The 26,933-nt window shown below is 41.1% G+C and overlaps 1 protein-coding gene across 4 annotated transcripts in view; it reads left to right on the top strand.

The window, feature by feature from the left end:
• The window catches only part of LRCH2 (leucine rich repeats and calponin homology domain containing 2), a 59,229-nt gene extending 32,931 nt beyond the window's left edge, over nt 1-26,298 (top strand). Inside the window, exons 4-22 of one of the 4 annotated variants that reach the window (XM_079962727.1) lie at nt 2,268-2,373; nt 2,475-2,611; nt 3,128-3,261; nt 5,946-6,033; nt 6,842-6,953; nt 8,512-8,609; nt 8,732-8,799; nt 9,110-9,214; nt 9,831-9,908; nt 11,035-11,103; nt 12,036-12,084; nt 15,169-15,285; nt 17,989-18,033; nt 19,436-19,486; nt 20,048-20,105; nt 21,415-21,524; nt 21,690-21,827; nt 22,443-22,520; nt 23,319-26,298. In XM_079962727.1, coding sequence (XP_079818853.1) covers nt 2,268-2,373; nt 2,475-2,611; nt 3,128-3,261; nt 5,946-6,033; nt 6,842-6,953; nt 8,512-8,609; nt 8,732-8,799; nt 9,110-9,214; nt 9,831-9,908; nt 11,035-11,103; nt 12,036-12,084; nt 15,169-15,285; nt 17,989-18,033; nt 19,436-19,486; nt 20,048-20,105; nt 21,415-21,524; nt 21,690-21,827; nt 22,443-22,520; nt 23,319-23,438 — 1,761 coding nt within the window. In that variant the 3' untranslated portion in view covers nt 23,439-26,298. The remainder of the gene's footprint in view (nt 1-2,267; nt 2,374-2,474; nt 2,612-3,127; nt 3,262-5,945; nt 6,034-6,841; nt 6,954-8,511; nt 8,610-8,731; nt 8,800-9,109; nt 9,215-9,830; nt 9,909-11,034; nt 11,104-12,035; nt 12,085-15,168; nt 15,286-17,988; nt 18,034-19,435; nt 19,487-20,047; nt 20,106-21,414; nt 21,525-21,689; nt 21,828-22,442; nt 22,521-23,318) is intronic. The other 3 variants (XM_079962728.1, XM_079962729.1, XM_079962730.1) reach the window with 3 other exon arrangements.
• The last annotated feature ends 635 nt before the right edge of the window (nt 26,299-26,933 follow it).

The raw sequence follows: 26,933 nt of genomic DNA, 5'->3' as shown, positions 1-26,933 counted from the left end.
GGCAGACTGGGAGAGGCGGTCTCGTAGGTACGAGGGTCCTAGGCAGCATAAGGGCTTTAAAGGTCAAAACCAGCACCTTAAATCTGACCCTGTACTCCACCGGGAGCCAGTGCAGCTTGAAAAGCACTGGGTGAATATGCTCCCATGGCAGAGACCCCGTGAGGAGCCTCGCTGCAGCATTCTGCACCACGGAAACTGGAGTTTCTGGGACAGCTTCAAGGGCAGCCCCGTGTAGAGCGAATTACAGTAGTCAAGCCTGGAGATGACCATCACATGGATCACTGTGGCCAGGTTGGGGCGGGAAATATAAGCCACTCCCTTAAAATTCCACAGGCACTCACACCTGTTCCATTTTACCGCATGTCTGTTTCAGCAGCGATATCGTAAAAGCCAATTTTTGTAAGGTCACAAATTTAAGCTGCAGTTTAACTTTTCGTGGTCAGAATTTGGAGAAAAAAGTGAGGCTTATATTCAGGCCAATATGGTACTTCTAGGATGGAATAAATAGTGAAAATCTAACGGATTAATTTTTATGCAACTGCTCAAGTCCTCATTTTAAAGATGCATTAGTAGATTTCATTCCATAAAAAGACTTACCTTATTTAAGGAATAGAACTTTTTCATTTGATATCCCACTCATTTGATATTTCTCAAAAGATGGAAATCATCTGAACTCTGAAGCTCTTGCTACTTGTCAATAATCTACAATCTCCTTGTCATCAAGATTCAAAAGGAATATTGTAAATAAAGGTTTCCCCCCAGCCCCATATATATGACTGTTCCTAGTCATCTTATCTTCACTCTTTCCCACATTACAAGTGTAATGCCATGTAAGCAGAATTACATGGTATAGTTCTACCAGTTTTTATAATTTTAGCAATTTATCTGTGTTTATAATTGTAAATTATATTACTCTAACCTACCCTGGTAGGGGACACGTGTGGCACTGTGGTTTAAACCACGGAGCCTAGGGCTTGAGGATTGGAAGGTTGGTGGTTCAAATCCCCACGATGGGTTGAGCTCCTATTGCTCCCGTTGAGGTCCCAGCTCCTGCCAACCTAGCAGTTCGAAAGCATGCCCAAAAGTGCAAGAAGGTAAGGTAAACGGCATTTCCGTGCGTTGCTCTGGTGCCAGTGTTCCGTTGCGCCAGAAGCGGCTTAGTCATGCTGGCCACATGACCCAGAAAAACTGCAGAGTGGACAAACGCCAGCTCCCTCGGCCTGTAAAGCGGGATGAGTGCCGCAACCCCAGAGTAGTTCGCGACTGGACGTAACTGTCAGGGGTCCCTTTACCTTTAGCCCTTGAGGTATTGCAGTCCTGAGTTGCTTAAGGGTTTTAGGTAAAAATCAGCACTTTGAACTGGGCCCAGAACATAATTAGCAACCAGTGCAGTCAAGCCAGGATTGGTGCATTAGGCTCTAATCATCTTGCCCCAGCAGGCAACCTGGCTGCCAAATTCTGTGCCAGCTGAAGTTTCCAAACTGTCTTTAGGGGCAGCCCTACATTATTTGCAGTAATATAACCTAGAGGTTACCAAAGCATAGATAACAGAAGTTGGGCTATCCCTGTACATATAGGGGCACAGCTGGGCCACCAGCCAAAGCTGATGAAGGGAATCCATGCCACCAAGGACATCAGAACCCCAAGAGACAGCAAAGGATCCAGAAGTACCCCCGATCGACCCCATCCAGAGCAGGCAACCTCCCATCCATCCAATCTAGCAAAACACCTGCTAACAGTGCCTCAGTCTTATAAGATTGAGCTTGAGTGTGTTGACTCTCATCCAGTTCATTACCAAGGCAAGACAATGGTCCAGCACAGACAGTGCCACATCTGCAAGAGTTTCTTTCAGATTTTTGTAGCTGCAGTTAGTCAGGGACAAACGTCGGCTCCCTCGGCCAGTAAAGCGAGCTGAGCACTGCAACCCCAGAGTCATTCGTGACTCGACTTACTTGTCAGGGGTGCTTTACCTTTTTTTTAAACCTACCCTGGTACTTTATGCTGAAGTGTGGCTAAAAATTTAAATTTAAAAAAATCTATTTGAGTATTTAAGATTAAAAAATATGCCTTGCATAAAAGCAAAATTCCTCTGTTTTTAGGATATCTCCTTTTTTCATCTCTATTGCAAAATTCAAGAATGCTGTAACCAAAATGCAAGCACATGCATTCCTGAAAACATACTCATTTGCTTTAGCCACCTTCTTCAATGTATGCTTTTGAAATTTCAGTCACTATTTGACATTCTGACTCATTGTTTCTTAATGTAGGATATTAGCTGTAACGAGATCCAAGTCCTTCCCCAGCAAATTGGAAAGCTGCAGTCATTACGAGAATTAAATTTAAGAAGAAATAATATTCATATACTACCTGATGGTAAGCTTGTATTTCCTTCCAGCCTCTTTGTTAATTCATTTAAACAATATCAATATTTTTGTTGTATGAGCTTCTGATTTTTTTCCCTTTCCCACCAATAGAATTAGGAGACCTTCCCTTGGTCAAGCTGGACTTCTCATGTAATAAAATCACAGAAATACCTGTGTGTTTCAGGAAGCTACATCGCTTGCAAGTCATAATTTTGGACAATAATCCAATGCAGATACCACCAGCACAGGTTCAATTAAAACATTCTTTTCTCATTTTTAAAGTAGAAACAATTCTTTATGTGAGATACTTACTCATCTAGCTGCCCATGGAGTAAGGTGCTTCTTGACCAAAATCCATTTGTGGAAGCACTTTTTCTTCTTGATCACTTTTCAATGTTGGTTTTAATATGCCTGGGGGAAAGTGGCCAGAAGTGGGGCATGCCTTTGTAATAATCAACGTCATATTCTGAGATGAGTTTCACTCTTCTCAAATAAGATGCAGGGAAAATAATATTAAAAACCAGTCCACTGTTGGGGAAAGGTGAGCAGCAATACCTGCTACTGAACTTGATGGATGTGTTTAGTCCTGTTTAATCTACCCAGTTATCTGTACTACAAGGGTACAGATGGGAATGTGCTGTGCTGTGTTATGCATACTGTATGGGGGGGGGAGGATTGGAGGTAATCAATAAAAATGGTGCTAAGGTTTCTGTAAATCCTCCCACCTGACTAAATGAATGCTTTCCCCATCTGCTTCTTAACAGATATGTTTAAAGGGCATAGTACACATATTTAAATTCCTCAGCATTCAGGCATGCCTCAGAATAGATAAAAAGCCGGATTCCTTGGATCTTCCATCCTTGGGTAAAAGAATACCTTCCCAGCCGCTCACGGACAGGTAAACTTGCATTCCCCTTTTCAGAATGTGTAAAATGAGCATTTATCAAACTTGAAGGAGAAATGCTCTGAGTTTGCTTTATTGCAATAATTTCAGTACTTCTGAAGTAAAAGTTGTTATAGCCTTTAGGATGCTATCTTTCCCATTACTATTTTTGTGCAGATTCTTTTCCATCTCAGTAGGGTGTGTTCTCACAGTGAGTTTGTTCTCTGAGTAATCTAAGCATTATAGCAATTAACCGTTGAATTAAATTGTTTCCACTTGTGCAGAATCTTCCATAAGGAATGCCATATATTTAAAGGTATTTTCAGCTCATCCCTCATGATTAAAAACAAAAGTTCCAATATTCTCCTCAAAGTTGTACCAAAGGAGGGGCAGGGAGCAAGGAATTACTCATGAAAAGTGGTGCATTTCCTGTGGCTACACAGGTCTATATGTAATGTGAAAGTTGCTTTCTTCTACTTGTACTAGAAATTGATCAGTTTTACTGAAAGGGAAGTCTGCCACCTACTGTCAAACAATTACATTATTTTCCTGGAATGGAAAATCCTTCTCAGTTAATGTCAGAAGTACAACATAGTTTTTCAAGTCTAAACTCACATAACTTTCAGAACATATTTTCATAAGTTCACTTATCGTTGGCCATAAATTAATAATGTTTATTATTTTGCTTCTGTTCATTTTTTTCTCCTGTATTTGCGGGTTCTGAATGATCCGGTCTTGTTTCCGGAGCACTACCGACACATTACAGGATATTTGACACATTACAGGATATTTTTCTTTTTGTTATTTTATGAACTTTATTAAGAACACTGCTTGTGTTCAGTGTCCTTTTTTTCCTACCAGTGAGTCAGTGCATTGATTAAATATTGGCACAAATCTGAAACATTTCTCCTACAAACTATCGTAGATTCCGGCGTATTAGGCGACTGGACATATAAGACGACCCCCCAAACTGGTAGCTGCCAATTTGGGGGGGTCGTCTTATATGCCCAGTCGCCTAATACACCGGTTGACTTATACGCCCAGTCTTATACACGGCAGCTTCACTGGGCAGCGGCAGTGGTCGGCGGGCTCCGCGCCAGGAGGAAGCTGCCTGGTGAAGCTGCCCAGCGAAGCTAAGCTGGCTTTGCTGGGTGGCTTCCTCCCAGTGTGGAGCGGAGCCCACCTCCCACTGCTACTGCCCAGCTAAGCTGCCGCAGCTGCCGCCACCGCACCAGTAGGTGGTGGGCTCCACGCTGGGAGAAGCCACCCAGCAAAGCTGGCTAAGCATCGCTGGGCAGCTTTGCCGTGCAGCTTCCTCCCAGCGCGGAGCCCACTGCTGCTGCCCAGTGAACCCATACCCGGCATATAAGATGACCCCTGACTTTTTAGAGGTTAAAAAGTTGTCTTGTATGGTAATAAGCACATTTGCATAATTACCATTGGCACCTAAAATTGCCTCTAGACAACTAGAACTTTCTCCAGACTTGCATCTGGTTTATTGGGGCAGCATTAGCATTATTAAATAGAGGTCCTAGTGAGCATTGCATGTGTTAGCCCAGCCTTTCCTATCCTGATGCCCTCCAAATATTTTGGACGACAACTCCCATCAGGCCGAGTTAGCATGGGAGTATCAAAACATTGGGGGCACACTGAGTTGGCAGAAGCTGTTCTTGCCAGCAGGGAAAAAGCCTGTAGGCCTGTCTTTCAGAGGCAGTTCACACCTCACAAGCAGAGACCTGATCCTTTCTTGCCAGTTGTGAATGTTCTGAAAATATTCAATAACTAACAAATGTATACATAACCATTCCCCATAGACAGGATGAGCTGTTAAAGGATGAGCAGTTTTCCTCTGTTGTGTTGCATTCCATTCAACATATATTCTGGTTTCTTTTTCTTTTGTTTTTTTATGTTGACTTTGTAAAATTAAGCTTGGAATTGTTACAGGAGCCGTTTGCCCCAGGTTTTTCACTAACTGTGCATATGTGTACTAGTTCAAATCGCAGTACAAAAATAACCTTTATGTGATTGCAGAAACACATTAGGGTACCTTTTCCTGCTAAGCTCAATTCCTTGTCCATCTTTCTATAATAAATAAAAATTTCAATAATCCTAGGAAGATGACTTCTGCACATGTTTACTAGCCTCTCTTCCTAACATGAACTATTTATATAGTACCGTCTATGTATATGGAGGTTTATGAAGAAGAGATATAGACGATTCTTCTTCCAAAGGGATTCTAATATGAAACAAACACAAGGAAACAGCAGAGAAAGGGGTGGGAATGTAGGGAATTAGTGATGCATGTATTTGGTTACAGTAAAATAAGGAGTAGGTGGGGCAATGAGTATTTTCTGGGGTGAGTGTTGTGATTTGGTATGGAAAACTCTGGGATAAAAGCACAGGACTTGTAACCACAAATAACACGGAGAAGTGGCCATCCACCCTGCCTGACACAGCTCTAGTGTTGACATTTTGCAGGATTATCAGACAATATAGTCAGTTCCTTTTGACTTTTTATGATCTGTGATTGTCCAATTGCATCTCAGTGGGACACACCTTTCTAATACCAAGAACCTCTGTAAATAATCCACCTTCAAAAGAGCATCTTGCTCTACAAGAAGTGGCTGTTCATCACTCAGAGAACCAGAACCTGCGTCTTAGTATTTGTCACAATTAAGGTACTTGTTCTTTTATTACAGTATGGAAGATTTTTATCCAAATAAAAACCACGGCCCAGACTCTGGCATTGGCAGCGATAATGGGGATAAAAGGTTATCCACAACAGAAGTAAGCCTGTCCTTTCTAAACTACTCAAAGGAAAGAGGTAGCAGGGGCAGTGGGTTTCTCTAACATCTCTTCTGACTGCTTTCCATTGTCTCAGAATTCTTAGTTTGGCTAAATCTCCATCCATTTGATTTCAATAAACTCCAATTTAAAAATGACTATAAAGTACAATAAGATAGCTTGCCTGCTTTGTTACATACTTTATCCTTAACAGCAGTGTTTTGAAGCATTATCCATGCCAGCACTGCACCCCATAGTCACCTTTGACTGGACTTAACCATCCAGGCGACGTTTGTCTTACCATCCAGTAAACAATCCCTCAACATTAAATCCATATCTTACCAGCTTCATGGTGGTAAAATGAAATAACCCTGAAGGATTCCCCCCCCCTTTTTTTTTTTTTTGTCTTGAGCAAACAGAACTTGAACTTGTGTACTTTTGACATTCATTGAGCTGGGATAGCTCTGTTGGTAGAGCACGAGATTCTTAATCTCAGGGTCATGGTCAAAAGATGCTTTGCAGGGGTTTGGACTACATGACCCTCATGGTCCTTTCCAATTCTACAATTTTATGATTCTAGGCCATTTTAAGTAGCTCGTTTAAAACTTGACATCTGTTGGGCACCTCATTAAATGGAAAATATGTCTTCTCCTGTCTCAGTGAGTAGGAAATGCTCTACGTACAGGCCTGCCCTCCAGCAGTGTGCCACAGTGGCCTCTGCTGCTGGTGGTGGGAAGCTGATTTTCTGATGCAAAGTTTATCAGAACAACAAGTGGAATATGCAGGTTATGCTCTTAACTGCTCTTTTCAGCCATCCGATGATGACACAATCAGCCTTCACTCTCAGGTATCGGAATCGACAAGGGAGCAGACACTCAGAAACGACAATCAGTTACTAGGAAATAAACCTGAACTGCATAAAGGTGAGTTCCAATTTCTGGTTCTCAGGAATGTCTTCTTTGTACTCACAGTTCTTCTGCTTTGGTCGTAACACTGCATTACTGATTACAGGCCTCAAACAACATTGGGCACATGTACTTCCCCTTCTCTTCCTCTACCTCAGCCGTGAGGAGACAATTGATAGCATACTGATTTACACTAACTGGAAAGCCTTGTCAGTTTAAATTATGGTGGTTTGAAAGAAGCCTGGATAATCAGCTATGGTTTAACCCTGGCTTGTTTCAATAAATTGTTGTTTAAGCTGAGGGTGGGGAACTTATCCTCCATCTGATAGCCACTTTTCCTTATGAGTAATCTTTAGGTGGCAGTGGTGGCACTTGCCAGTGCTGGGAATGGCCAGAGGCAAAATGGGTCAAGCAATAGATATGCACTGTAGGGTACTTTCTAGCCACATTTAAAAACTAGAGGTTTCTGCATGCCTCCATCTTCCATCCAGGCAAGCAAGGGGCATTCTCATAGTTCAAGGACCCATTGAAGCCAGAAAGAATGCATTTGAGTATGTTGTGGAGCAGTGTTGAAGGCCAGATAAAAAGCCCTGGGAGGGCCACATTTGACCACCCTCTGGCCTGAAGTTCCCCAACAGTGTTTTACACTAACAGTTTCCCTTGTGAAACTGTTTAAAAATAAGCAAGTGCTTTCAATCTCCTTGCAGTGGCTCTCTTTGACCTTGCAAGGGTTTGGCCTTGAGGATTAGTCCTTTGTTATGAGAACCACAAGTTTGACAGCCATAGGAGGACACGTGAAAGAATGGAATGTGTCTTTCCTGAAGCCTTATGCATTTTTGATGAAATAAATAAGATCACTGCACTCCCACAAAAAAGAGAAATAATTCTCACCTATGTTGGTATTGTCTTTTTTTTAAGGAGAGAATAAAAATAGAAAATCAAAACCTTTGTTAAATTGCCTTCTTATTGCTGCACATCTACCAATCACCCGGAGAGGGAAAACATTGTCTGAAATTAACACCTCATTATGGTGAATTAATATATGGAAAATTCCATTACATGAAAACCGGTATACTCGTTTTTTTAAAAAAAGAAAAGATAACCACTTTTGTCTTAGTTTGGTGTGATTTTATTGAATATATAAAAAAAGAAAATTTACATCTCTCTTTTCCACAAGTCCCTCAAGAAATCTGGGATAAGTAACATCTAATTGGTTGACAAATTTCCTTCATGGAATATAGGGCCTTTTATTTTTTGTATTCCTTGTGCCTCTGATGGTTTCAGTTACAGATTTATGTTTCTGTATTTTGTAAGTCATCTGCACCACACTTCCTCTCTTCCTTATAATGGTACTTTCCACTTACTTGTCTCTGTTTTATAATAAATATATAGATAACCACCTTTATCATATTTTCCTGGGAATGCAATGTGCCATGCCAGCCTTGGTTTGGTTTGGTTTAGTTTTTATATGTTCGTCTCAGGGAGTTCTGTTTTGTTATTTGAGCTATACATCTATCTGTATAAAATAAATCTCCCTTTCCCTCCCCCTTGCTTTGTCATCATCCCTGATGACCAGACCCAGAAGTGTGTGATTACCTTGACCCCAGCTCAGAGGATGTGGCTTCCTGTGATCAAGGAGATGTGCAAACTGGGCCATCGATCTCGTATATTAAGGTAGCATCTTAAAGAATAACTTGGATATTAGCAACCCGCTTTACATATTGTGAAGTTCAGTAATGTGACCCCTGCACACTTTCTTTTCTCTCCTTTCCCTCCCACCCCTGTGTGCATGTTAGGAACGAGCAAAGCAGACTGAAAAGTCTCAGAAAACAGAAGAAAATGAAAACTGGGGAGATGAGAAGAGGTATTTTCCCTAGCAGTACTAACTGGGCATTCTAACTAGTATTGATGATTATGATGATTTATTGCCTGCCCTTCATCTTAAGGTCCCAGAGCAGATTACAACAATAAAAACCCAACTTCAGTATTAAAACACAATACCACACAATATTAAAACCAGATTAAAACAACTTAAAATTATACAAATCAGGTGGGTCCTAAAAAATATCTAGAATGGGAAATATGAATAGCTGTTGGAGGAGGGAATCTTAGTTTTTTTCTGTTGTTTCTCTGGCATTCTGATTTAAAACAGAAATGTTTGTGGTGTTTTTTAGGGTTCAGAAGGATCAGGTATTGGCAGAGGAAGATGATGAACTGAAGGAAGTGACTGACCTAAGGAAAATAGCTGCCCAGCTGCTGCAACAGGAACAGAAGAACAGGTATTTAGCCTTTGGATCACAACAGTAGGTGAACTCTATATGCAAGTCCCCTGGCTGCATTTTGTGTTAAAGGCTTGTGGAGTTTTAAAATTTGGCAAATGACACAGAAGCTTAACCAAGAAATCAATCAAACTCTGGTCCTGCTTCCTAGACACATCTGGTTGCCCACTGAGAAAAGGGTGGATTCAAAAGGCATTTGGCCTAATCCAGCAACCAGACTCTTCTAATATTCAGATATTTGAGATTTAGTGTTGATAAACATGAACAAACTTTATTGCTTCTCTGCAGCTAACATTTGAGTGCAATTTGTCCACTTTAAAACTGGTAAGTGCAAAACTGCGAATGATTGAAATGAACTGAGTTTAGCAATCTGACTGAGTGTAAACTAAGATTACTCAAAATTCTCTGATTCTTACCTTGTCAAAAAGAAAAAAGGGGAAAAAAGAGTAACACAAAGCTCAACCATTAAGCATTTTGCCTTTTAAACCCTGTTAAAGCTCTACCTCCTTACTACTTTCTGCTCACTATACTAATTACGTCCCTGTCCTCTCCTGTCAACCTTTACTCCTTCCTTCTTCCATCTTTGGGTTTTGATGTACATGAAATACGAATTCAGACGGAGACCATTAAGCTATAGAACTTCATTCAGTGAAAAGCTCTTCCAGAGGACAAGGGTCGCAGGACGCGCATCAAGGTATTTTGTTTTTATGGCACATGAATTTCAGCTGACAACACAAGGGACAAACAGACAATTCCTGCACTGCAGGCGCTTGGACTAGATGACCCCTTGGGTCCCTTCCAATTCTATTATTCTATGAAAATATTTTTTGGTGTGCTGCTAAAGATGCGAAGGCTTAAAGTAGTAAGAATCCTTACCCCAAACTGGGGAGCTATAGCATAGGGCAGGATACAGATCAGAGCTGGAGTGGGCTCTAAAAGTACCAGCTCTATCAATAGAATTGCTTGATTATCGTTATTTACTTGTGTGTTTTTTAAAAAAATAATTGTGCTGCCCTTTATCAGAATCAATTTCAGAGCAGTTCGTATGCAACAGTTTAAAAATAGAGGCAAGAATTGTATTATTCCATTATGACTCACATAAAAACAAAATTCAAAACATACTGGAATTTTAATAATACAAATACTTTTTGAGGATGGAAGTGATGAAACTTTACACAGGGGAGCGATTTTTAAAGGTGTTGTTCTTTTCTTCACGGGGCAACTTATATTTTTGGTTATGGGTAGTGTGCCTGCAAGTCTTCCCAATGGTTAGAAGTCTGGCTGTGGAAATGCTTCTGCCTGTGTCCAATATTCAGGCATGCTCTGTACATCTGACTCAGAAATAGATGGGGGTGCTCTGGGTCTCACTAGATCAAGAGCGTGGCTATTGTATCTATCTTCAAATAACTTCTCTGTGATGAAATACTACATATCTTTTCTCGGCTTTTTTCTATCATGTTTCCTTTTCTGAATCTTTCTTCCCCATTGTCAGTGTTGCATCTAGTCAAATATTGTCTATTCTGTACTATCTTCCTCACTAAGTCACCAGTCAGACTGAATGTTTCTCAGTGATTCTCATAGTCACCTTCTTTGATCATGTAACCCAAAAACAACAGGCTTCAAATTAGTTAAGAACAATAAAAATGGTGTTAAAGTAACATATTTTTCCTCTGACTATTAGCGTGTAGAGATATCTGGACTCTAAACTTTTGCTCAAATTCTCAGAGCTGGACAGTAAATATTCAAATGCATTTTAAACTACACAATTTCAGCATGAAATTTTTGTGGTTTCAAGTGCACATTTGTGTGTTTGATTTTAGACTTCTGAATCACTCCACGTCAGCAAGTACAAGAAACAGACCAAAACAGACCATGGAATCAGAAAAAAGGTATCAGTTGTGCTTTTCTTAGTAGTAAAATACTTTGGGCGAACCCTGTGGTGGTGGTGGGGATGGTTGAATAAAGGCTGCTTGAGAAGTGCCTAATTCTTTCTCAAAAGTTCCACATTACCTTCAGATAGCAGAAATTGATTCTAGAATATATCACTGTGCAAGAGTGCTCTTCATAACTGTTGGTTTCGAGGTGTTTCAGAATTAAACAGCCTACAAAGCTTTACATAGATTTCAAGAGTGTTTTAAGGGCAGAGATAAAGGCACAAGTGTGCTTTAAAAAATGGATCTTTGAAATGCACGCAGACAGCTTTCTCTAGATACCATGTTGATTTATTGCACAGCACTGTTTGCTGTAGTCAGCGTTAACAGTTGTAAATTCCTGATCTCTTAATGTATTTAAACAACTGTACAGAAAGCCTTTTTTTAAACTTCTGAGTACTTGAGAAAACAATTTGTTCTGGTGTTAAGTTTTCAAAGATATGTAGCAGAGCTGATTAATCATTAAAATTAACACTTCAGTATTGTGACAAGAATACACTTCCACAAGATAGATGTCCAAAAGACAAGTCGTGATATGAAACAACCCTTTTTAAATTCTTTCTTCCAGAGTATGTTACCTGAATTCCTTAATGGAGACTCTCATTGAGTATAGTTATTATAAGATTTCTCAGCTGTGAACCGTAAGAACATGGTGATTTTCTAGATTGGTTTATTCCTTAGTAAACAAGCTTTCTGAGTGTGATTACCCACATCTACATAGCCCATAAGAATGATTTCCCTCCCTCCCTTTTTTTAAATATATGGCTAGGTCATTTTGATACAAGACTCTTTTTTTGCTGATATGTATATAATTGTAAGTTGCTTGACTTGGCTCAGTGTAAAAGATGAAAGAATCCATTCTAACAAACTATGTGTGTGTTTTCATCTAGTCTTTCAGCAGATGAAGCAAATTCTCCATCATCCCCATACAGTTGGCAGGTAATGCAGAGATACATAAGCATCCAAAATACTGTCTGCACAGCTGTGATAGTTTTGCTCCTACTTTCTTGACTGGCTTGATTTCATGGCCACGGTCATGCATGGTGGTAAACTAGCCAAATGTACTATACAGACTCTGGAGGGTAGTTGACAGTTCTAGCCATTGGCGCAAATGTAACAAAAATAGAATACAAAAAGATTGTTTTCTCCCAGAAGTGCTGATCTTTAAATTATTGCACTTTTAACCTGCTTTCTCCAGGTGCAAACCTTTTGATAAACTGCCTTGACAAATGTATCAGGCCATTTCCCCCCATTAATGAAGAACTTTCTCTTCCATGGTGTAGTGAAACAGACGCATGAGGAATTGCTGCTATTATTATTATTACCATCACCATTATCAACCCACACTTTACCTTAAGGTCCCAGGGCAGGAGGTAATAATGATGATGATAATAATAATAATAATAATAATAATAATAATAATAATAATAATAATTTTTTATTTGTACCCTGTCCATGTGACTGGGTTGCCCCAGCCACTCTGGGTGTCTTCCAGCATATACACTAGTAGCCAAAATTGTGTCAAAACAAGATGACACCTGATTGGTACTCTAAACACTCCTTTTTCTGGTTATTTGGCTATAAATTTTAATAGAATACAGGGTAAAGAAGTGCGACTTCAGTATTCCTCGGAAACTGTATAATGAATGTGTCAGACACACCTCTGCTGGGAAGGAGCTCTGCAGTTTAGGGGACATCACAGATAATGCCCTTTCCTGGGCCTACCCAAGCCTCTGAGGGCATAGGAACTATCAAGAGGGCCCCTTTTGCTGATCTTGGCACCCAGGAGAGTGTAGGGAAGGAAGCAGTCTTTCAGATACTTGAGGCATGAGTCATACACATGAATGGCTTGCTTATTCCAGAAACATGGAAGTTCATAACAACATGTGGCAACCTGGTTGGCATTATTTAGCCATGAGGAGATAGAAAGCTTTCACACATGTGTTCAGCTAAACACAATTTAGCATAATCCCCATAGCATAATGTGGTTAATCTTATGACCATTTATCACTTCTCAGCCTTCTGGCTAAGATCAAGTGTAGCGGTTTATTGAAATAAGCCAGCTTCATGAACCAGAATTTGAAACTGGCTTGTTTGAGTATCCCACAGTTTAATCACAGTTTGTCCATATTCAGATATAATGCTAAACTCTGGTTAATTAAAAATGGAAGCAGAATGGCCACATCAAAAGAGTTGATAGGTAATGGAATATGTTAACCTCAGGGTCACTCAGGTTCATTCATGTAATACAAAATTTTAGTATAAAGCATAGTTTAGTGCTGTGCCTGAATGAGGTAGTTGTGTGCATCAGTCTTCGGGTATTTTTCACTACATTCTCTTGTATGTCCTGTACCCAACTGCAAGGCTACTTAAATGGAAACATAATGACAATAATTTAGACTAAATGGGAAAATTAGTGGCCACTGTAATATTTTAATAGTCATTTTCTTACTCTACCCTTCTACTTTCCTCTCAGTAACTTTTTACACATGGTACTGTTATCTTAAACAAAAAAGTTGGTACCAAATGTAATTCAGTTTCTTGACTGGAAGTAGGAACATCTTCATTGTTCTGATCAGCAAGTTTACAATGCCCTAAGTAAGAAGTAATGAGGAGTGAATCTAGCTGTGCAGCCAGTAAACTCTTCTCTGATTTTCAGAGCTCTTTGTTTAGGACAGGAGCGGGGATCCTCGAGATCAGGGACCGTATGTGACCCTCCAAGCCTGTGTAGGAACCTCTGACTTTTGCATGACTGACCTGTAGCCTATTATGCATCTGTTGCCCCAAACCCTACTGGCACTTAGCCACTTGAAGGCGGCCCATGAAAAAATGTGACCTTTGACTGTGAAAAAGGTTCCACATCCCTGGTTTGGGGAGCCCCTACTTATTTTTTCATTGGGGGTGGTTCCAGCAGACTACTCTGAGGACCAGGATATACCGTATTTTTATCTACATAACACATTTTTTCTCCTAAAAAGTAAGGGGAAATGTCTGTGCGTGTTATTGAGCGAATATGTGGTCCCTAGAGCCGACTGGCCCGAGTACAAGGGCAAAAATCAGATCGCGCGGAGGAGGGAAGGCTAAAGAGAGGAGGTTGCTGCTTTCCTGCATTCTGCCTCAGGGTCTTACTGCCCACCCTCTTCTGTTTTCGGTTGCTGTGTTTGCTCAAACGCAACAAAGAGCAGGGAAATCCCTTCCCTCCTGGCAAGCAGAGGGGAAAGGAAAGGATCACTTCCTTCCTTCTAATTCCTTCTTAGTCACACTGCACGCAGGCTCCAGCCCACCCGGCTCAGGTTCCGTCGGCTAGGAGCGCAGCCGACAGCCACCACCTCCTCCTATCCGTGCTCTGGTGCTGCTGCTTCTGCGTCCAGCATTCTAGGGACTCGCAGGCAGCCGGAAAACATGCAGGTGGGAGAGAGAGAGAAAGAGGGTTGGCTTGGGTGGGGGGGGGAACTTTTGCCTTCCTTTCCTCCCTCCCGTTAAACCCCTCTCCTGCATTGTTAGCCAGCTGCTTCTCCGCACACCCCTCTCGTGCTCCTTGCCCCTTCTGTGTTTTTCCTTCCCTCCCCACTTAAAACGTGGTTACAAAGCACGGATCCACATGGATCCTCAGGATCTTTGCATTGGGTCACCCCAAATTCACCATCAGATCACATAGCATGTCCATGGCTATAGCCTGCACCAAAAAAATCATGCACCCACTGTTGCCTGGGGCCACAGTGGTGCAAAAACGTGGTTACAAAGCACAGATCCACATGGATTCTCAGGATTTTTGCATTGGGCTACCCCAAACTCACCGTCAAATCACATGTCTGTGGCCACAGCATGAAGCACAAAAATGATACATCCACTGTTTCATTCAGAATTTTTCCCCCCTTGTTTTCCTCCTCTAAAAACTATGTGCGTGTTATGGTCAGGTGCGTGTTATCGAGCGAAGAATACGGTACAGTAGGTAATTTAATCTGAACTGCTTGCTGGAAGGTCAGAGTGGAATTTCTTGTCTTACGAAGCTACTTATTTCAGTCACTGGAGGATCGGAAGGACCACCCAGACGAGCAACACTGGCCGGACATGCAGCCAGTTATCTGGCAAAATGAGGAGAGGAGGCGGAGCAAGCAAATCAGAAAAGAATATTTCAAGGTATGTTGTTCCTTTATGGTGGCAAATTTGATGCTTAATCTGATTAGCCGCCTGAGTATCTCTACAAAAATTAAGATTTATTATATATAAAAAAGGAAAGCCTAGGTTAAGGTATCACCCTGGCCATACCTTTTGGCAAGGGACAACTGAAATAGAATTTTCCCCCTCAACAGCATGTTGTTGTTGAATGACAGCTCAAGGTGTCAAATACTATTTGGTTTCATGCATTATTTCATGTTGCATGTTTAGCCTGTGAGGGTTGCTTTACCGTGAATTAGTGTTTTCCTAGCTTTTCTGTTTTAAGTCAGTAGGCATTTGGAGGATATACAAGGAAAATATCTGTTGTGTCTAGCTGTGCTTGCAGACTGAGGTCAAAAGCCTAGATCCACTGAGACCCTTGATTTCCTTACTGAATAAAATGAAAATAAAGAGCAATTTTGCATGGTTGTTACAGGAAGTGCTGAAAAGCACTTTATGTAGCTAAGTGCTGTGTGATTGACATTGCTTTGTACAAATTGAGTATGCTGGAAGAAAATTCATTCAGTGAACAAAAATTCTTCCCCCAGACTCCATCCTCTCACTTGAAATTTGGTATAATTTAAAGAGATTGCAACTCTTCACACAAAGTGTTCCTAAATAGCCAATTTCTCACATGCACACAATCTAAATACAAAACTACTCTTTTTAAAAACAGCTGAAGTTCAGTCTTACTTCAGTGTCAACTTCCATCTTAGTCCATTCAAAGCATATAACAAAAGCCTAATTTGACTTATTTGAACCTCAGACAGTGGTTGATATCAAACTCTCTTTTTTAAAAGTTGATGCAAATTATGGAAGAGAAGAAGAAGAGAAGAGGCTGAAAGCGTGCAAAAAGAGTTTGAGCAGGATTATGCTCTAGGGTCTAGTGATTTCAGTATTGCACTGCAAGAAAATGCTCTTGCTACATCGGAAAGGCTATAGCTTTGCCTGCCTCCTCACATCCTTCCTCTCCCAGCAATCTAGTAACCTCTCTGTGCATATTTGCAAGGCTCTTATAATTATCAGCAAATCTTCTCTATAAATGTGCCTAGTCCTTTTCAGGAAGTATCCAGTATTTGCTGTTTGTACTAACCTGCAACCACATCCATGACTATGTCTTTAATTATTTCCATTACAAAATGAGGCATAGCAATGACATTAGCTGTTGGAGCAATGCCTTGCCTTTTATACTGGACTGGGTATTTTAGAATGTCTGCTTAACCATACTCTTCAGCTGTATTCCCATATTGGTACGAGACTCCAAGCACCTGTCTTTCTTCCAGGCTATCTAAAATAAATAAAATTTATGCTGATGGCAGGATGGGGAAAATTACTTCTGCTGTTAGGATTTCCCAAATCTTTCAACTTGCTGGCATTTCCCTTTGACTTTGTGTTGAACTCTAGAACCAGAAACACAGCTTAAATTTGAAAGTAAGAGTTCACCACCAGAGGGCACTGCCTGCTTTCTGAGGATAGAAGACTTTCCCTTGGAACCCAGTGGGCATAACTGAGGTTTCTGTGCGAAGCTTCAAGTTGGATTGAAATATAGAATGTCTTCCATTATGAAGCTGACTTTGTCAGATGTTTCACTCATGACGCTTAAAAATTCCGGGATGTACAGTAAGACAAGCGCAATACAGTGTCACACTTCAAAGCAAACTATATTTTAAATCGGTATTTGATTGATATTTGCGGTTTAAATGGTCACATAGCTGCTTCAGAATTCTCCCCCTCCCCAATCCATGCAGCTTCGAAGTTAGGTTCTAAAAAGGGGGCTGTGACCACCACGACAAGGCCTTACAGGCCATCACCGCTTTTGCCACTGCTGCAAGGCCTTGCAGGCTGCCACCACTACTGCCATCACCACCACAAGGCCTTGCAGGCTGCCACTGCCATTGTTGATTCTGCCATCCTCAGGCTGCTGCCGCTTGTGTCTCCTAGCAGGCCTGCTGGCAGTTTGACAGTCTCAGATTATTTGTATGCACTATGACTCATTGCCATACTTTGGATTGTCCTGAATACCACCATTTGGTAACCAAGCCCAAAACCAAAAGTCTTGTTGGGATGCATTTTGGCTTTCCTGCTGTTGAAAGTCACCATGAGGTGATTGATAATATCATCAGTTATCACTTTAAGTAGTAGCAGTTTCCATTGATATATCACAATATTGAAAATATTAGGGATAATGGGAGTTGTAGTCCAGCAACACCTGGAAGACCACAAGTCCCCCACCAAACCCTTAAACAGTTTTGTTCTGGAAATAGTAATTTTACAGAAAGGCAGTTGCTAAACTAGCTTCCTCAAAATCCAGTTTTGAGTACATCATGGAGAAGAAACACATACCATGCTGTGGCTTTGTAAAAGACATTTGCAATATGGAAGGAAGTAAAATATATGTTCTTCAGTTTCTTTTTGCTTAGAACATGCAATATGTTTTGTTGTACTTGAAGATTTAAGCTGGGGATCATTAACCCGTGGGCAGGATTCAGCCCACTCAAACACAAGAATTGTCAGTTGCCACCCTAAAATGCCCATGAGACTTTTGACATTGTGGACAGCATGAAAAGGCATGAACTGTGGCCACAGGTCCAGAAGGCAGCAGCACAGCTAAGGAGTGGATTCTGGCAACATAACATAAATGATATGCTATAAATAGCTGTTTAAAACAAACTGTTTGCCTTTTAGTACAAGTCTTCCCGGAAGAGTTCAAGTGGCAATGAAAATGATGAGGTGAGTTAGCACTGTGATAAGAAGCCAACTACATAAGGAATTGGAACGTGTGCTGATCCAGTTGGCTGTAACGTTACTTTAGGCTCATGTACAAAACTTCTGAACCTCTGGGAAGCCGATGCTGCTTGTAAAGATGGAATTCACCCTGTCCAGTGTAGGGTACCTTGATGCTTTGTTTCCATGGTGTCTGTCAACATGAGCTTCTAAAGTGTTGAGGCTCAGTTCCTTGAACTTCGCATGGAGTTTAGGGTCTCCCCCACTTTTTTCCCTTATTGCTTCTCTCATTGTCACTGCCATCTCCACTAAGTGATTAACAGTGTCAGTGCATGCTGGTAATGTTAATTTTTTTAGGTGCTGCTTTGTATTAGGCTTTTCATTTCTAGCAGTTTTTATTTGAATCAGCTTTGTTGTTTTGAAAGAGGGGGTATTCTGGAATGCAGGGACCAGTGGGATCTTTGGTTTTCTCAAAGCCTTGATTTAAAAATAAATAAATTCTGTGACAAAGTGGTTTTAAAAGGGGGTAAAAAGGAGAGGAAAGCAAGGCAACCAAACACATGCGCTGCAGGAATTGTTTTGCTTCGGGTCTTTGACTGAAATGTTAATTCAAATTGGGCAAAATGTGATGAAATGGGAAAATGTGATGAACCCAGTCATTGCCTGAATGCAGAAGTGTCCAGGTCATAGTTTCTACTTAGAAGTTCACTGGCAGAATTCCTAGTGCAACTGAATCGTGTGTGTGTGTGTGTGTGTGTGTGTGTGTCCCAACTCCCCACTCCCCTCTGTCTTTATACTGTTGAAGCTTCCCAAATAACACCTAGTTTTTAATCACTTAAGAAGTTTTTTCACCAGATATGCTGTGTTCTTCAACTTAAGGGGGTTGGTGGATGCCTCAGGGGCAAACTCCAGTGGGAATTTAGAAAGATTAAGAAACCAGATATCATTTTTTTAAAAAGCTCATACAAAAAAAGCTCATACAGACTTCTATATCTGACCATTTAATGACAGTTAATAGCTTTAATGTAGATGTTGACCACACTCCCCAGTGAATACTAGGGCTTCCCATTGTTAGCTTTGTGCTTAGTTCTTTGCTTTCTCCAGCTGGCCATGGCATCCAGTTTGAACTCTCCAGCAGACAGTTTCCTGAGTTCAGCGCCATAAATGCAGTATTAAAAATGGCACACTGTTCCGCTTGCAGAAGGACCAAGGTTCAGAAACTTCCCAAATGCTTCATTGTGAAACTGCTGAGCAGCCATGTCTTAGTTGTTGCTGTGTGCATACACATGTTTAATCATACATCTATGTGTAAGAATACTTGTATATCATACATGTTCATAATCATGCATTTTTTTATTTAAAAACATATTTTTCATTTTATAATTCCATCTTTTTGGTTTCTTTTTAGCAAGACAGTGATAATACTAATGTGTCCCCACAGTCTCCTGTGTCATCTGAGGTACAAGTCTGTTTGTGTCAGTGTGTTTTTCACTACCTGTTAACACCGCTGCATGGAACTCACATGAAATATGCCGTTCTTTGCTAAATTAGAGAATACTGTACAAAGACAGTTCTTTTGAAGAATTATCTGGAGTATATTATACAGTACCTATAATGTATGACAGAAAAGTAAGCTTCTAACTGCTTAAGGTATATCCTATTTTCATGACCAAAAAATAATAATTATTGAATTAATTAATGATGAATTCATGTTTTAAGTGTTGCTTGTGTTCCAAAGAAAAGATTCTCCTGTATAAGCCCAGTTCATTTCCTTGGGGCTTCCCCTGGCAACAGCCAATGTTTGTTACGCATGCAAAGAAGAGAGAAAGGAGTGAGCAATCTTGGTGTAGCATCTCCCAAAATACAGTATTATAATTGAGCTAAATTTTTTAAAAAATAAAACATTTCCCCCTTTCTGTCAAGGAAGACTATGTACTTGCCACATGAAAACAATCTTCTGTGTGACTTTAGTTATGTTTTGGGGCCTTCTGACATCCCCCTTCTCCCCCCCCACCCCTAGGATTATGAAAGGGCTGATGGCAATTCTCATGGTCCTTTTGGACTGAAGCCCAGATCAGGTAAGCACCATTCCACACATACTGAACATCTAAGGGATGCATGGAAAAGAGGTTATTTTGGAGGTGGCAAAAGGATAGAATTGCTCTTATCAGTCTTGCTGTGGGTTTCTTAGAAGCTGGGATATATAATTCATATATTTTCACATATGCTGAAATTGCATGAGAAGTCCTTCACAAACTGCTGTAGAGAATCAAATAGTCACAATAGAAGGTGATTTTTCAGCAGAGAATCACACAGAGGTGGTTAGGGAGGATGTGAATAGTCATATGCAGATTAAACAAAACTAGCAAAGGTTATTTGATTGTATCTAGCTCAGTTGACCCATTAAAATTACCGTATTTTTTGCACCATAACACTCACTTTTTTCCTCCTAGAAAGTAAGGGGAAATGTCTGTGCGTGTTATGGAGTGAATGCCTGCGGGTGGCGGGGGGGATCTGCTGTAGTCGTGAGCAGAGGATCCATGGTTCCCCTTCCTTCCCTCCTCCGTGGTTACAAAGCATGGAGCCACATGGATCCTCAGGATTTTTGCATTGGGCTACTCCAAACTCACTGTCAGATCACATGTCTGTGGCCACAGCATGAACCACAAAAATCATATATCCACTATTTCGTTTAGAATATTTTTTTTCTTGTTTTCCTCCTCTAAAAACTACGTGTGTGTTATGGTCTGGTGCGTGTTATAGAGCGAAAAATACGGTAGTTGCTGTGGCTTGATGTCCCTGAGTCTGCTTTTAAGCTTGACTTAGTTGGGCATCACCCTGAACCAAAGCAGCCCCCCCCCCAAAAAAATTATAGACTGGGACCTCTGGATGAGTGGATGGGGGGGGGGGGGCTAGATATGAGTTGAGCCTTGGTGTTGCAGAGCCCTTGCTTTGCAATCTCCTCCTTCACTAGTAAAATCCCTCCCAGGCAGACATATTTCCAAGCCCCACTGTGAGATCTTGGAGAGCTATTTTTGAAGTAGCTAGTCCTGGGCCAGATGGAGTAATGATCTCTCTTGGGACAAAGTAGTTTATATGCTTGTTTGAGCCCAAGTCAGAATCCATTTACACAACTGGAATTGTATATGCTTCACCACACTGTCAGCAGTATGCTTGATTTCTGTTGATTTGCATAAATCCAGAGTGTTCTTCATCCAGGTATCCAACAGAAAGCTATTTTCTGATTCAAGTCATCAAGTGGTACAGGAACGTTTCACTGAGATTAGTTTTAATATCAGTGGCTTTTTGTCTTGCTGGTAGTGACTCTTGTGAACAGTGCAGTTAAGGAAACAAAACCTCCTCAGATTTTCCTCGTTCCATTTGCAGCTTTTGGCCGCTCTCGCCAGGACTACAGTGCCGCAGACCCCGGATTCACAATGAGGAGGAAAATGGAGCACTTAAGGGAAGAGAGAGAACAAATAAAGCAGCTGCGCAATGTAATTTTATTCTGTCTGAAATGAATTCCTTGGTTTGCAGAGTTAACGTTCATGTCATTTGAATGTGTTTAGTTAAATAATACACACAGAAAATATGAAACCTGGCTTCTTTTAAAGTGGCCTTGAAATGAGCATTATCCTTATTGTACTCTCTTATTTTCCTAGAATCTAGAGTCGCGATTGAAGGTCAGTTTGCCAGATGACATTGGAGCAGCATTAATGGATGGGGTGGTTCTGTGCCATTTAGCCAATCATATAAGACCTCGATCTGTTGCCAGTATTCATGTCCCATCACCAGCTGTGGTGAGTAAACCATCTATTCTCAAAACAGACATGGCCATTCCCCTTTTTTACATCCCTTCACAATGCATTTATGTAAGCCTCCTTATAACCTTGTGTGTTAAGATCAGTTGCTTTAAGTGATAATTTAAGACAGATGTTTTCAACCTTTTTGAGTCCATGGCTCCCTTGACCAACTACATTCTGTGGCTCCCCTGTCGGGCTCAGGAGCCCAGTTACACCACTCCTTGCCTGCAGAGCTGGCAGCCCTCCGAGCAGCCACTGCTGCCGTACCTGGTCTCTGAGTCGGTGCCCCCCCCCGCCCCAAAGAGAGGTGCCTCCCAGAGTTTGCCTGCAGAGCTTATAGCCAGGGCTGCTGCAGTAAAAAGCTGTGCAAGCCTTTGGTAGGCAGAGACGCGAGAGGGCATCAGAGAAGGGAGGGAAGGAAAGAGGGACAGAGACCAGTGTTGCCCACAGCATCCCTGACCATCATTCAAGGTACTCCAGGGTGCTGCTGCACACTGGTTGAAGACCACTGTTTTAAGTGATCAGAGCTTCTGCTATTGTATATTTGTAATGTAAAGCTTCAAGGTCTTTGCAAAAATATGAATAATGACAGCTGTATCTCCCTCTTAACAGCCTAAACTCAGTATGGCAAAGTGCCGAAGAAATGTTGAAAACTTCCTTGATGCTTGCAAAAAACTAGGTGTGCCACAGGTAAAAATGCTGAAATTATTTTCTGATTGACCAACCAGATCAGCTTAGCTTTTGCTAGATCTTTTGGGAAAGGGATGTTGTCATCCCTTTTCCAAAATCTGCCTTCCCAGGACTCTGACCAGTGGTCCATATAGCTCAGTACTTACTTTACTGATTGGCAATGGCTCTCCAGGATTTCACACTTAAGTCTTCCAACCCTACCTGGAAATGCCAGGGGGTGAACCTGGGCCACTGGTCATTTTGCCTGAGACTGATAGGAATTGGGAGTCCAATATCATTTGGAGGGCCACAGGTTTCCCCATCGCACTTGAGCAAACCTCAGCAATAGTGTAGCTTTATAGGTTTGGGGGTGACGACCTGTTCAAATGATGAAGAATTTGCTGTTGATTAGTATAAGCTGGGAAAACTTGTTAATAAAACAGACTCATACAAGATACATTAGTCCAATGTTCCTCAAACGTGGGTCTCAGCTGTTGTTGGACTACAACTCCCATCATCCCTGACCACTGGTCCTGCAAGCTAGGGATGATGGGAGTTGTAGTTCAACAACTGCTGGGGGCAGGCCTTTCTTCAAAGTATGAACAATTGTGGGAGGGAGAGGAGGAATGTCTTTAACTTGTTCCAGTAGGAGGAAGGGCTGGAAGAGAAGCCTCCATGGGCTGTATCTGGGTGTGGACCAGAGGTTCCCAATCCCCGAGGAAGTAGGACATTTGAGTAAATTGCTATTCTGGAAAGTTAGGATGTCTGTGTGGGCATTAATAGCAACAAACCATACTGAAAAGTCATTTTCTTTCCTAGGAAAGACTTTGCCTGCCCCATCACATTTTGGAAGAAAGGGGCCTTGTGAAAGTTGGAGTTACTGTTCAAGCTCTTCTTGAAATACCTTCATCTAAAGCATCACAGCTTTCCTGCCTGTAACAGGACACTCAGAGAACCAACATGTTGCCATGATGTGTGTTGATGTGGATTGATTCCAGTTCAGCTTCCTTCAGAGGAACACCCTAAGCCATCAGAAGTGATTGCAGGCCAGATATTGTACAGGTGAAACTCGAAAAATTAGAATATCGTGGAAAAGTTCATTTGTTTCAGTAATTCAACTTAAAAGGTGAAACTAATATATGAGATAGACTCATGACATGCAAAGTGAGATATGTCAAGCCTTTATTTGTTATAATTGTGATGATTATGGTGTACAGCTGATGAAAACCCCAAATTAACAATCTCAGAAATTAAATATTGTGAAAAGGTGCAGTAGCTATTCAATCCATAACACCTGCAATGGGTTCCTGAGCCTTTAAATGGTCTCTCAGTCTGGTTCAGTAGGAAGCACAATCATGGGGAAGGCTGCTGACCTGACAGTTGTGCAGAAAGCCATCATTGAGACTCTCCATAAGGAGAGGTAATTGCAGAAGAAGTTGGATGTTCCCAAAGTGCTGTATTGAAGCACATTAATGGAAAGTTATACGAAAGGGGAAAGTGTGGAAGAAAAAGGTGCACAAGCAGCAGGGATGACCGCAGCCTGGAGAGGATTGTCAGGAAAAGACCATTCAGACTTTCACAAGGAGTGGACTGAGGCTGGAGTTAGCGCATCAAGAGCCACCACACACAGACGGATCCTGCAGATGGGCTTCAAATGTCGTATTCCTCTTGTCAAGCCACTCCTGAACAAGAAACAACATCAGAAGCGTCTTACCTGGGCTAAAAAAGAAAAGAAAAGAACTGGTCTGTTGCTCAGTGGTCAGTGGTCCCAAGTCCTCTTTTCTGATGAGAACAACTTTTGCATCTCATTTGTAAATCAAGGACCCAGAGTCTGGAGGAATGGGGAGGCACACAGTGCCAGATGCTTGAAGTCAAGTGTGAAGTTTCCACAGTCTGTGTTGATTTGGGTAGCCATGTCATCGGTTGGTGTTGGTCCACTGTGCTTCATTAAGTCCAGGGTCAACGCAACCATCTACCAGGAGATTTTGGAGCACTTCATACTTCCTTCCGCAGACAAGCTTTATGGGGATACTGACTTCATTTTCCAGCAGGTCTTGGCACCTGCCCACACTGCCAAAATACCAAAACCTGGTTCAGTGCCCATGGGATTACTGTGCTTGATTGGCCAGCAAACTCGCCTGACCTGAACCCCATAGAGAAAGATGAGAGACATGAGGCCGAGCAATTCAGAAGAGCTGAAGGCTGCTATTGAAGCTTCCTGGTCTTCCATAACACCTCAGCAGTGCCACAGGCTGATAGCATCCATGCCACGCCGCATTGAGGCAGTAATTGATGCAAAAGGGGCCCAAACCAAGTACTGAGTACATTATGCATGCTTCTACTTCTCAGAGGTCCAATATTGCTCTATTTGCAATCCTTGTTTTGCTGATTTCATTTAATATTCTAATTTTCTGAGATTGTTAATTTGGGGTTTTCCTCAACTGTATGCCATAATCATCACAATTATAACAAATAAAGGCTTGACATTATCTCACTTTGCATGTCATGAGTCTATCTCATATATTAGTTTCACCTTTTAAGTTGAATTACTGAAATAAACAAACTTTTCCAAGATATTCTAATTTTTTGAGTTTCACCTGTAGACCGCGCCTTACTTTAAACATATGTTTATGTTAAACTGACAGTTTTCCAGTATGGTAAAGAATTGTACTGCTTGCTTGCTTAATCCAGAGCTATAAGGGATTTTGAGATTATCAAAATCTCTTTTTCAAGGTAGTACACATTCTGAGTTCTCTTATTAATATTTCATTATTTCTTTTTCTTATTTTATGCTACACTGTGTTAGGCTGTCTCCTAGGTTTGCTGCACACGTTTTATAATGAACAAGAAACATAGAGCTTTGGAGATTTTTATATGGCAAAGAGTCCCAACCCGTTGCTGGTTATTTGTCATGGATGCATTTCGAAAAATGTGCAATGCTGTCTTGCATATATTATGGTTTTAGTGTGTGCATTATGGGGCCACGCTAAAAATATAATATGCATAGCAGCTCTTAATCACATTTCCATTAAAAAGTCTAAAATTATTTTATGTACATTTTTTTCAACAACAACAACAAAAGAATCACTGCAGCATGGTGTGAGAAATCTGGATGATAAATCATGTGATGCATTTTTTTCCAGTTTCCAGAAGATTGTGTCCCTAATTTCTTGCACTTCTTGCTGTTGTACCATCTCCCGTATTTTAGTTGGGCGGATGATGATGATGATGATGTTGATATTGATGATATTGATGATGGTGGTGGCAGAATAAGATACAGTATAAAGGACAAGTTTTATGTGGGTTTTTCAGTATTCTAGGTTGGTGCCAAAATATTTTTTTTCAGTTGTACTGTAGATTGTTTACATGTGAAGTGCCTGTGATAACTCTTTTACTAGTCTTAAACTTCTTTGCAATTTCTTTGTGTCTCAATAGATGCAATGTGTATTTTTAAATATTAGGTTTTTGTAAGATTGGTAACGTAAAGTTTAAAGGACTAACATCTGAGTGTTGGATGTTCTTCAGTTTGCACAGTTTGAATTTATTAGGTTTGGTTTTCTAAAGAAAAAAAATGTAAATATGCTTTTATTTATCCTATTTAATTTGATACTTAATCATTTTTTCAATGTATTGTTGGACAATGGATGCCACTTTCTTTAAATTATTTTCATTGTCTGACACTTAACAGTGACATATGGCGTGATTTAAATGGGAGTCGTACAGGAGCTTGTGAGTTAAGGATGTTGAGGTAAAACTGCCAAATAAATAAATCTCAGGTTTATATTGTGACTTGTCAGGACTTTACATCTTGCTCCTGACTTCTGTTACTACGGAGTAGTGAAACTGAGCCCTAAAGAAGCTCTATTTTGCAATATTTACAAAAGCGTTGGGCAGCTGGCTGGTTCAGGGCATTGAGCTGTTCCCTCTGCACTGTGTGGTCAGTAATCCTAAAGCTGCAAATCAGGTTTGTTTGTTTGTTTGTTTGCTTGCTTGCTTGCTTGCTTGCTTGTGAGGGGCAAGTAGAGATTCCTGTTCCCCCATGTTATTTGCTGTTCTCCCTTTCCCTCTATTTCTGTTGTAACAAAAGTGTTGAGTTGGGGGAAAGAACAGCTGCTGGGCACAGGGTGAAAAGGAGGAAGGGGATTGCTACATCCTGGCAGCAGCAATGCATGGTCATGCATCATAAGGCAAGATGGTAGCTCCTCTTTTCCTGTACACCCCCCCCCCACTACCCCTTTGTACTAGAGCCACAGTTCATGCAGCAGGTCCATTATGACACCACACACCCCGGCTAGTAAGAGATTACACCTCTTATAATCAGTCCATCTGTATCTGTACTCCCCATCATTTTAGAAGCTATTCTGTGCCCTATTTACAGGCCTTGGAGACAAATCCATCAGTGCCACAATGGGTGTTCCCGTAACTTTCCCCCTT

Source organism: Podarcis cretensis (assembly GCF_951804945.1).
Source record: "Podarcis cretensis genome assembly, chromosome: Z".
Lineage (NCBI taxonomy): Eukaryota > Metazoa > Chordata > Lepidosauria > Squamata > Lacertidae > Podarcis > Podarcis cretensis.
Note: the sequence above shows the minus strand (reverse complement) of the source record. Positions and strands in the feature narration are given on the sequence as shown.